Source organism: Notolabrus celidotus, chromosome 21 (assembly GCF_009762535.1).
Source record: "Notolabrus celidotus isolate fNotCel1 chromosome 21, fNotCel1.pri, whole genome shotgun sequence".
NCBI classification, from domain to species: domain Eukaryota; kingdom Metazoa; phylum Chordata; class Actinopteri; order Labriformes; family Labridae; genus Notolabrus; species Notolabrus celidotus.
In genome coordinates, this window is record NC_048292.1 from 21,178,998 (window position 1) to 21,191,581 (window position 12,584).

Below are 12,584 nucleotides of genomic sequence, written 5' to 3' on the forward strand. Positions count from 1 at the left end.
GATTTAACTAAAAGCTACATTCCATCTGTAGTCCATTGCTACTGTTGGGTGTAATTGGCTACCAAATTGGGAGAAAGGGGGATACAATCTGATTCAAATTTATGAAAAGAAATGTGGGAACAGGGCTGTGGGAACATAGGCACGCTCCCCCTCACTATACATGATCCCTTACACATTTTTTTGGTTCTCACCCCTGATAAGTTATGTCATATAGCAAAAACAAGTAAAACTGAACTAAAATAAGCATTTAGAAAAATAAAAGCTACATAAACCAACAAAGCAGCACTAAAAATGAATAAAACCTGACCAAAAATGGAACAAAATAAGAAATTTAGAAGTATTAAATCCTTGTTACACACATATTCTGCATAAATCTGAAATCAAATACAGATACAGGCGATTTGAAGCATATGCAAAAAAAAAAGTTTGAACACATGCAAAAAAAAAAAAGTTCAAATCTAAAAAGTGTAAGAACTTTGTTGGCTCTGATTGGTCACGTGTGCCTTTGATGAATCACGGCACCATATTCTGTTAAAGTGTCGTGCACACAGTCACATGTACCTTCGTGAATGTGTCCGAACACGTGTAGCTTGGGCTGGACTCTCCTCTGCACCGTGTTTAGCAGCTCCATGCAGCCCACGCGCTGCATCTTCTTCGGGACCCAGTCCAGAAAACCTGCAGACAAGAGACACACAAATCAAACACACCTCACAGGAAACACACAGAGAGCTTCCCACAGAGTCTAAAAACAGAAACACGTCACGTATACGGAGCTGCGGATCAGAACGGCATGATAAGGAGGTAAAATGTCTGGCTTTAGAAGACAGGCTTCTTCTGATGTTATATTTATCAGCATTGGTTTTTTATTGTCTCTTATTCCAAGAGGAAAACACTGAAGGTCGAGGGAGTCTGGCTGAAATTAAACTGTCACAATATGAAAAAAAAGGATCATAAAGTTGAAGTAAAACATACACAACCCACACATTAACATCTGTCTTCCACAGTTTTTCAAAGAAATAAGCCAACTAACGTTCTGTACTGAGGTATTACATATGGAAAAATACAAAAAGCAGCGAGTGAGATTTTGGCAATGAAGCAACCAGAGCGAGTTGTTTTACTTCTATACAGTAAAATTTTAACTGAGAAAGTTGTTATTTTGGTTAAATTTCAGTAGAAAATGAAAATTATAATTAATCAAATAAAATGTGAATACTTAAAGTAAAGAAATTGAACAAAAAGGCATACAAATAAATACCCAAAATAATTTTTTGAAGTGGACTTTTGGCCGTATTTCATGCTCAGAGGTGCAGAGACACAAGTAGGTCGACTTACCATATAATTAAACTTGAATATAAAATGTGATCCAGAGATTTGCATGTTGTATTTAGTGTTAACTAAATCTTTTAAAGGCTCCATCAGTCAAACTTTATCACTCATGTTCTGACAAACACTGTCAGGTATACTGTGATGATGCTGCATGTTTATAATATCTCAGTTATGAACCGCACAGGTAACTGTATGATGTTTGATAGATCTGCTGATTTTTCATGTTGTGTTGCTGAATTTGTCTCTATGAGCGTTATAAATTTCATCTCCCTTCAAAAAGCCATACATCACATTTTAAAACCAAGCTCTCCGTTTCAGACTCCTCGTCTGACGGCAAACTGCACATCGCAGCACAAAAAAAATAAGTCTCAGAAAGCAGCTATAGAAAATAAAGATCAATCACAGACACACACAGATGCAGACTTCACAGTGTGTGTGACAAGGATGAAGCGTGGAGTGTGTATGATTTAGTGGCTGCTCTGCGAGGACGGATGCCGCTGATGCTGAGTCAATAAAAGCATCAAGTCGCAGAAATAAAAAGACTGAGGAGCTCGTGCCTCCATCTTTCCTGCCTTCTGTCGCTCTGCCCAGAAGAGAGAGGAGAGTAAACACAAAAGGAAAGTGGAGACAAGGGAACAAAAGGACCAAAAAAACAAATAAAACCAGGCCTTATGTTAATGTTTGCCAACAATGAGTCCTCGGGGTATCCTCTGAGCAGCATGAACGGGCTTAGGAAATGTCATGGGTATGAGATATGATATATACTGTTAGTGTTCGTTAGAGTCTGGGCTAGGAATGTGGCTCAGAGATCCGTGGTTCATTAAAGAAATGTAGGATTTATACTCTGGGGAGCAGGAATATCTACAACAAGTCTGCAAAGTTGAGGTTGAGAGCTCAATAAAAACCTAAATGAGGTCTACCAACTGATCTAGACAAACAGAAAGACAGGTTTTCACCTAAGTCAAGTCAGCTTGACACTAAAAGAGCTTTAAGACTGCAAGTATTTATATATATTAAATTGTACGTCCAACTCAAGCCTCAAGCTTTAGCCAGAAAATCCAAATCTAACGTAGACAAACCAAGCAAAGTTTTGGCGCCAAATAGAAGTTTTTTTTCAAGATTTTAGGAGCAGATCAAGCTTGAAGTTTAAAGGGGAAAATCCAATTAAAGCCTCAGGTCTTTGAAAGTAAGTTAATGTCAATGATCAATTATGAAATCTTTAAGGGCAAGTGCAGGTTTTTAAAATTTCAGGGTGAAGACGAGGCCAAATCTCAAAAATGTTAGGGCAATTCAAATCCTTCTTAAAGGGCCAGTCCACATCAGGTCCCAGATATTTAAGGGCAACTCTTCATCAGATATATAATTTTTAAAATCTAATCAAGTCGAGTCTCAAAGCTTTGAGGAAAAGTTTGTTAGTTCTGAAGACTTTGGGGTCATAAGTCATCAAGGTGAAGACAGAGTACACGACAAGTCCAAGTTGAGTCCCTACGAAGACAATAAAATGTATCATACCTTATTGTACCATTTCCTGTTGTGTCCTATGGTATTATATAATTTCGAATCATATATCATCTAATTGTATCCCATATAATATGTCATATCGTATCTCTGTATACAGAAATATCTACATACCTATATATATTTATATATATTGCATACAATCAACATTTGCTTACTGCCTGTAATTACAACTATTTACATCATGTGTAACATTTGTATAAACACCTTTAGATTTTTAGTCTTATTTTACTAGTTACTGAGTTGCTGCACTGACCAAATTACCCAATTAAATATTGTCTTATATCATAATATTTCATGTTGTGTAGAATCTTACTATTTTGTTTCGTTTAGGGTTGTATCATATCATATTGTATCATATAAATCTCAAATGATTATGTAGTACACAAGAACAAGTTTAAACCACGGATTAAATCTGTCAAAAAGTAAGACGTAATGAAGTCTCGAGTCTTTAAAGAAAAATACTTGTAAAATTTTGATTTATTATTGCCAAAGAACAAGATTCGTTTTTAAATCTTTGAGGTCATGTTTGAGTTAATCCTCAACATTTTGGGACAAAGTCAACTCACATCTCAAGCACAAGTCTTACATTTTAAGACTCAAATCTTTTGGCGTCAAAATCCAAGTCTACGTTTAGATCTTGAAAAGGCTTACCAAGAAGATATCCCAAGTCTTGAACGAAGTGAAGTATCAATTTGACTAACTTGACTCAGACTTTCCAAGTTTGATAGTCCAAGTTGAGTCTCAGTCTTCATTATTTGAGATTCAACAAAGTTTTCCAGTAAATGATAATAAAGTATATCTTTAAACTCCACTGAGTGTCCAGTCTAAGCTGAGGCATGTGTTATTTCAAGTACACCAAGACTGTAATCAGAGGCAGAACAAGTCAGCTGAAGTCTCAAGTTTTCCTGCACTGACTGAAATATGGATGGTTAACTAATAATGAAATATTGATATATCTTTAATTTTGATTAAAGTTGAATTAAATAAGAATGTGACAATCCAAAACCAGAACTGTTGTTTTGTTCATGTTCTTCTGTCCTGGTGAAAAGTGAGAAGTAGCGAGTCTCATTGTTTGGTATATTTGAGCCAGAGAAGAGAAAAGAACGTGAAAAGTGAAAGACTCTCTTGGGACCACTTTAAGTTTCTTCCCACATTTTTATTTTTTTTACAACCAAACAGAGCGCTAAAAATCTCACTCAAAGCAAAGTTAATGGACCCTCTCATACTCGACACAGACATAAAATCTCCTGTGTTCTCAGCTGGCAGTGAATCAGTCATGCTGGTAAAGTGAAACAGTCGACTACTTTATTCTCAGAATGTATCTACCTGAAGAAAGCACACACACTTTTAGTACCATTTCAGAATAAAAAGCCTTAAAACTGTGAGTGTATTCTTTTACAAGCCTTCAGAGACGCTGGAAGTGAAGTGAGAAGTTACGAGGGCTTTTTGTGTCTCTGGGTATTTTGCTCTAATGTGCCGCTTGTTTCAAAGCAGCTGCTGCTTTGGGCACTGAGCCTGTTTTCCTCTTTTTGTCTCACTTTCCCTCTCCATCTCTGCTGTTAACTTTGTCCTCACAGCCAGATAAAGAGGCCATATTTTCCCTCTTTTGCAGACGATCTGCTGGTTTATCGCACCTCATAAAAGAAGGGGTGCTTCTGCTGCAGTTTGAACAACATCTTGCTCATACTCTGTCTCCTTCACCTTTGTCAACCATTGTTTGTTTTTGAATAACTTGCAGCTATTAAATCTAATTTAACAGCCATATTTCCCCACTTTTTCCTTCTTCTTTTCATGCAATTCTTCCCAGTCTTGCACGAAATCTTTGCATGTTTGCTGACGACATATGTGTGTTGTGTGTTTGCAGACGATCTGGTGGTTTATCCCTTCTTCAGAGACTTCTGCAGTTCAACATCTTTCTTTACCTCAGGTTGTTCTTTACCTTTTTCATCTAGTTTTTCTAGCCTTGGGAAAAATCTACCACTTTCTAGCCTTGGGAAAAACCTACCACTTTTTCCACACTTTTCACCTTTTCTTTCCTGACAGTCTGAGTCTGTTTATCTGTTTGTTGACGACATCTGTGTGTGTGTGTGTTTGTGGCAATCTGTTGGTTTATCATGCCCCATAAAAGACGGCCACTTCAACTGCAGTAAGGAAGAACACCTTGCTTTCAATAAGGTTTCCTTCCTTTACTATTTGAGGTCACCTTTGCTGGTCACTTGTCTTAAAATAAGGCACCAACAAGCACCCAAAAAGATTTATTCACTTAGTAGGATAGAACTGTTTTCATTAAATGCATGATTATGACCTAATGAGGGAGAGAAAATTGTAAAAAAATTGGGGCTCACGGAAAGATCTGCATGCTTTACGTAAAGATACGATGAATGAGGGCGAGTACTCTCACGTTTGGTGTCACCACTGAATACAGTGCATTGACTATCCTAACTCTTCATGCACCAACATGTACTTTAAATGATAATAATAAACTTTATTTATATAGCACTTGTCTTAAAGTAACAAAGTGCTTCTCAACAAAAATGAATAAAAATCTAAATCAAATAAAAACAGTAATGGACGGACAGACGGAAAGATCTGTGTGCTTTGTGTAGAGATACGATGAATGATACACGAGTACTCATGTTTCGTTTTGTGTCAGGTCTGAATACAGTGCAGTTACTATCCTAACTCTTCGTGCACCAACAGGTACTTTAAATAATAATAATAATAATAATAATAATAATAATAATAAAAAACTATTCATAGAAAATCTGTCCTAACAAAGTGGTTCACGACAAAAATGCAGTAAAACAAAAAGCAAAAATCACCCCCCTCACAGTGAGATCACATCGAGAAATGAGCTATCCAGACTACACTTGTCTTTTGTACCAGGCTATAAACATGTTTATTTCTGCTGTAAAGATCGTCTTTTTCCCATTCATGTGTATGTGACTTCTGGTACTTCTGGAGCCAGCCTCAAGCGGATCCTTGATGAACTGCAGCTTTTAACACTTCAGCATTGGACTCATATTTTTAGACCGGAGGTTGCCTCCTGGTTATTGCTGATCTGTTGATTTATACCACCTCACAAAGAGGCGTTACATTTGCTAAAGTGTGACTTTTTCTGTTTCCTCTTTTGTTGCTTCATTGTTCGCTTTCATAAATTATTTGATCGCCCAAATCACTTGAAAGATTGATTTTACTTTCTCATTCCATCCATTTTTTGCATTTTTATTTCACTCTTTTCTTCATTGTTTGTATGCAAGAGTACAAAAGTAGACTCTGTTGCTTCCTGCAATTTAAAAATCGACATTATTTCAACATTTTTACAGATGGAAAAATAGATATTGGTCCCGATAGCTCACTTCTCTTTTCAGGACAGGTGGACAAGAGGTGAATAACTTTCTGCATTTTGGTCGTAGAAGAGCTAAAATATCTGCATACATTTGCAGAGATATGGGCCTCACTGAAATGACTGACAGGTTTGCAGGTAATAGTTGTCTACTAGGAGTTTTAAGGCCCTAAGCTCCGCCTCTTTGCTTATTTCTAGATCAACCGAAAGCTAGCCAGAGTCCGCATTTCCCAAAAGGCGGATCTCCTCTTTAGGTTTCATAATGCCTCTGCAGAAATCAGTGTGTTTCCAGTGTATGTTGTATACGGTTAATAATAGCACCTCGTAAACTTCAGGGTGCTTTTGCTGACGTTTGAAACAACATCTTGCTTTTCCTTCACCTTCACTGTTTTTAAAAATATGAGATTGTTTTGGTGTCTAGCTCTTGAAAAATCCACTTTATCCTCAAACCTTTGTCCTTTACTCCTGCTTTTATTTTTTATGCTTCTCCCTCCAGTCTTTCTTTAAGTATGAGTCTCCCTCTCTCTCTCTGTGTGTGTGTGTGTGTGTGTGTGTGTGTGTGTGTGTCTCATGCATTAGTAGCCTGCTGTAGCTGCTCCATATGCCGGTGGCTTACGAGCAGATAGCTGGAGACACTTCGCTAAGCTGAATGGAAAATAAACGGCCGCACTCGCAGCCGAGACGCAGACACAGAAATCAATCACACACACTCGTCTGAGCACCACAGCTGCAGCAGGAGATGAGGTGTGAAAGTGTGTGTGTGTGAGAGCGAGAGGCAGAGAGATGGGAGTGTGTGTGTGTGTGTGTGTGTGTGTGTGTGTGTGTGTATGTGTATGTGTATGTGTGTGTGTCTGTGTACATGCAGGATGTCAGTTAGTTTGCAAGGCAGCATCTGTGTTTGTTCAAACTCTTGCAGGGTTTGTGTGTGTGTGTGTGTGTGTGTGTGTGTGTGTGTGTGTGTGTGTGTGTGTGTGTGAGGGAGTGTGTAGACTCTGAAATGTGATCAGTAATAAGGCTAATGATCTCCTCTAAAGGTGACGTGTGTTTTCAGGCGGAGAGAAACGAACAGATTTGATTCTTCACCTTTTATTCATCCACTCCATACGACGGTGATTCATCAGAGACGCTTTCACAGCTCTCGTTCCTTTCACTAGAAAATTAACCGTTCACACAGAATGCGCTCACGGTGTGTGTGTGTATGAATCCATGCACATAACTTCCCTTTGTGGACGCAGTTAGTATGAAAATGTAAGAGTGTAAATTCACTCACTTGCAGGATCCATTGTGAATGATCCCTTCGAGCTCTGCGATAGAAATGCTCCTGCATGGCCTACATCAACATTTCTGCAAATTCTTCTGTTAGAAGTTTGACCTCAGCTTTGTGACCCAGAAGATGTTTACCTGTGTGTCTGTGTTTGTAACTTTCTTATAATGTGCTGCTGCATTATCTTGGCCAGGACGCTCTTGTTACAGATATTATTAATCTCAAAGAGGCTTTCATGCAGGAATAGTTAAAGCAAAAAGACGACATGTGTGTTTGTGCCGGAGCGGTTGTGCTTCTGATTGCTAACAGAGATTCGCTTAACACTTGTGCTCCACACATCATGTTTGTCATCTTTTCAAAAATACATCCTGTAGCATTGACCTCTCTCTGTCTGAGTGTGTAACTCATACAGTATTCAGGATCCTCCAAGAAGCGTCCAGACATGACATAGTCGATGATTTTTTCAGGCACTAAATCAGGGGAGTCAAGTACTTTCTGGACAAGTCTTCTAGATCCTGTATAATACGGGGGGTCGTATGCCATTACACTGCGATTAAAGACTGAATCCCAATGGCTCATAGGGGGCAAGATTGCTTTGTCCTTCAAAAACATACTTGGGTCTTCATCTACCACTACTTCCTAGCTCTTTCCCCACTTTATGTTTTGTAACTCTTCCCAAAGAAGGTAGCAGTCCTGATCAGAGAGCAACTCCCATCTGTTTTTCTTAGCATACAAAAATGAGGCGGACTCTTTATCTACTTCCAGTTCCGGCCATGAATTGCTGTTACGTTTGCCATATGCCATAATATAGATCCCGCAAAACATGGCAAATGTCTGATCGATAACCACCTGGTCGAGGACCTTGTCTTTTTCCATGTGCTCTCTTAGTTTTGCAGCCGCCTTAACAGCCGATGAGTGAGGGTGCCTAAGTAGTCTGTATAGACCCATGAATTCTGCTGTTTTATCTGGTGTCTCACAATGCATGAGCAATGTTAATTTTTCAGTCAATTCAACATCATTCAGCATCTTTCACCTTCCATTAAAGTTTTTCAACTATCTAGTCGAGTATAAATCGGAAAAAGTGAAAAGGTCGTGGGTCATCACTAGACCCTGAGTTAATGCCTCAGTCAGCTTTTGTACATGTCCATTATGGGGAATAGTGTGTCAAGGTGATCTAGTATCGCCATCAACTCTGTGCCAGGGGGGCTTGTGGTGAACGATGCTTGGTATGGTGCTCAGATGCAGTCTTGATTTAATTACAGCGGTTATCATCAGAACTTGCTTTTTAGAGAGAGTTATTATTTGTCTCCCTCAGGCAATAATACAAAAGACAGGTGTAATGATGGCCCATAGGCAATGGTGCGCCTGTGGGTGGCGTGGCATGACCTAGGGTGGTAATCCAATGTTCTGAATACTTAAGCCCTGGTTTTACTTATTTCTCACCTTATCCCCTCTCAACTTATAAAGGAGTCACTGTATTTGCTTTGTTTAACTAGATCGGAAACATTATTTTCATCTATATGATAGTTTGGGTCTAGATGCAGGATACCATCACACTTGTTCAGTACGAATAAATCTCGTAATTTATCTCGACATTACCTCCAAATGGCTTCAGTAAGGTGATCTCGTCTTACACCTCGGGCATGCAAATCCATGCTACTGAATGAACTCCTGAAAAGCCTGTCCATAGCATGATAAGACTTTAGATTTGTTTTGTGCTGGAGCAGTTGTGCCTTAGGGGGTTGCTTGAGTGGGACACTTCTGCCCGCTTCTCAGATGCTTCCTGGATGACAAACCGAGTCCTCTGCGTCTACTATTCCTAATCCTAACCTGTTTTTTACGGGATTAACTTTGTTATTGTGGTGCCATTCCTGGGACCCGTAACACATGCTCAAAGTAGTATGCTTTATTTTCCTTATCGAGTTTGATGTAAAGAAAACTCCCTCCTGTTAGGCTCAGGTGGTGCAACAGGAAGTTAAAGAGAGGTCCAAGTGGAGACGAAAAATAGTTAAATATACAGCAGGATTGACTTTGACTGAAAATGGAGCACAGATTTGGTTATTATTGAGGTCTAAGTTTGATAAAAAACAGAAAATATGGTTGCACTTTGCAACTTTTTGGGTAACACTTGCCCCGAAAAACCCCAAATTACATTTCTTGTAGTGTCGATTTGTCTTCAAGTATCATTCAGGCTTTAAAACGTAGTCTGAAATGAAATGGTCTGAATATTCAAATGCCTAAAAATGTGTAGAGTTTTTCCACCTGCAGCAAAGATTAAAGATTCAGTAACTTTATTGTCACGTCTGCTGTTTGTACAAGACGTGAAGAAGAGATAACTACGTGACAAAACACAGATGAGAAAAATGTAAACAACGGATGGAGAAATTAAAAAACATGGTTCACAAAAATGTAAACACTGAACTCCGTCTGACGAAGCCGCTGCCCCTGCACACGGCGCCATCTTCCAGGTGACTGCAATCCTTTTGATTTCTGCAGACACGTGCTGCTTTTGTGTGTGCACATGCTTACATTTATACATACATAAACTCATAGTATATGTGCTCATGCTCTGTACCTTTAAGTGTGATTCATATAATATCTGTATATTTAATAAAGTGCTCACACTCGTACATCTCGACATGCTTTCTGGAACGTGTGTGTGAATAAACTAACCCCAGAAGTACTCATGTTTGTTGTTTACGTCTGTACATATTGTTGGAACATGTGTGCTGCATGCTTACATGTGTCTATATGTGAGCTCATGAATATGCATGAAGCTGCGTGTGATCTCTGTGTGTGTGTGCATGTGTGTGGTGGTGTAATGTGTATCTCACCCAGTGGGGGGCAGTGTGTGACCAGGATGTCTGTGTTCTCAGGGATCTGGTTCCACTTGTCCAGCAGAGCCTGACCCCGTGGCAGGTTGAAGCCCCAGCCGTAGTACCAGGGCTGCCTGCAGACACACAGACACACAGACACACACACACACACACACACACACACACACACACACACACACACACACACACGGGAGAGAGGAGGAGGAGGAGGAGGTTAAAACACACACTGTCAGAGGAAGAGACGACATGAGAGGCTGTGTTTACATCCAGACTTCATCTCCCTGCAGCGGTCAGATGTGAGACTCTAAGTAGCCTGAATCATCACATCACTCCAGGCTGCATTTGGATAAAGAAACATGCTCACAAACTGGATCCAAAACCTAACACTCTTCATAAAATCACCCAATGAATGATGTACAGAAACATCTACAACACCAAATGATGCCTTGAGCAGAAAAGGAACACAATAAAGACATTGCAAACACGCTCAGAGCTCATTTCTTTTTCCCTTTGATGTTTGAAATATTGATAACCCTCTGTTAGATCCGTATGACTTACAGAGGAGCGCACAGGTAGGAGGCAAGGTTTTAGAAATGAGCATGCAGTCGATCAGTGAACCTTTTAAAACTCTGGAAGAAGAGGGGCATGTTCAGGCTACAGAAATCAAGCAGCATTTCCAAAAGTGCCAGGAACTTTAAGACTCAGGAACTATTTTGCTGCATATCTTCCTCCACTCTTTACCCATCATGTTTCCCGTCTCTGTGCAGCTGTCCTTTCAATAAAAGCAAATATACTGTCAATCAAGTCAGCCACGCCCTTATTTGGGCTTGGATGTTTAATATCTTCAAAAATAATGAGTTATAGAAGAATTCAACCTCCATTCGGTGTGTGCTGATAGAGAAATGAGCTATTCAGACCTAAACTGATTTTTGAACCAGGCTGTAAACATTTTTATTTCTGCTGTAAAGATTGTCCTCTTTGAATGGGTGTGTATGTGGTTTCTGGAGCCAGCCTTTAGTGGACACTCGATGAACTGCAGTTTTGAACAATTCCGCATTGGCTTCATATTTTAAGACCAGAAGTTGCCGCTTGGTTTTGACATCATTTTTGGCACAATTTCACAAAATCAGATTTTACGTTGCTGAAATAAATGGAGTACCCAACCAATCAGAAAAGTCCCCTCTGCAAGACTCTACTTTGAAGTTCCTGCATTTTTGGACATTTCTACCCCACCAGACTCCTAGGTTCCTTTGACTATAACTAGACCTCTTTGGTGTAAAAAGTTCCCAGTATAAGGCATGTCCCAGCAGTGGAAATGTGGCTTTGCACTTTGATATTGATTTTTAAAGTTTTGGAGGAATTTGGATAGGGAAGCTGAAGATAGACAGGAAATGTGGGGAGTAGAAAGAGCGAGGCAGACATGCAGCAAATGGTAGAGGCCGGGATTCGAACCTGCGACCACTGCGACAGGGACTATATCCTCAACCACCAGACCACTAGGCAAACAGTGCCCAGATTGAGCTTTTTAAAGTTTTTTTTTTTTTTGGCCTTTTTTTGCCTTTATTTGAGAGAACAGCTGAAGAGAGACAGGAAATGTGGGGAATAGAGAACGGGGGAAGACATCAGTGCCCCAGATTGAGCTTTTTAAATACATGTAGCAGTGTGCACCCCTAAAACAGGGGTTCCCAAAGTGTGGGTTGGACACTCCTGGGGGGTTGAGAGATGTCTTGCAGAATGTTTTTTATTGTTTTTAAGTGATCTAAAATAACATATTTTAGCCATTATTATAAAAATATCGATTAAGAATTAAAAATAAAACCTTGCAAATAAAAGTTTTTCATAATATATCTCTGTCTTTGTTGCCAGATGACTCCTAAAATTAGAGTTAGTTAACAGTTAATCAATAAAAGCATCATCAGCAGCAGGTTAATTCGTAACAGCAGAGGAAACACATCAACATGTGCATGTAGGCAGCTAATTTTCTGCAGACCAGCTAAATGAAGCAACATTTAATCTTTTTGAGGGACAGTGGGGGGTCTTGAATCTTTGGTACCTTTATTTTGGGGGTCACAGGCTGAAGGTTTTGTCCTAAAACATGATAAAAATGTTCATTTGAAGATGTAGTTGAAGTCGGTGCATGATCCTGACCCCTCTTCTTCATGCTTCCCGTACTGTAACTTCTTAAATTCTCTTCCTGGAGCAGTTTATGAGAAAAAACACACTGACACTGAACAGTTCAAAGATCTAAAATCCAGGATGACCTCTCACTCCTCTTTCTGCACCTCGCACA

The 12,584-nt window shown here is 39.5% G+C and overlaps 1 protein-coding gene across 2 annotated transcripts in view; it reads right to left on the bottom strand.

Moving 5' to 3' along the window:
* The window catches only part of mpped1 (metallophosphoesterase domain containing 1), a 91,025-nt gene that overhangs the window by 7,456 nt on the left and 70,985 nt on the right, over nt 1-12,584 (bottom strand). For both annotated transcript variants that reach the window (XM_034673815.1, XM_034673814.1), the window contains exons 5-6: nt 10,292-10,407; nt 562-675 (exon numbers count right to left, since the gene is read on the bottom strand). In XM_034673815.1, coding sequence (XP_034529706.1) covers nt 562-675; nt 10,292-10,407 — 230 coding nt within the window. The remainder of the gene's footprint in view (nt 1-561; nt 676-10,291; nt 10,408-12,584) is intronic.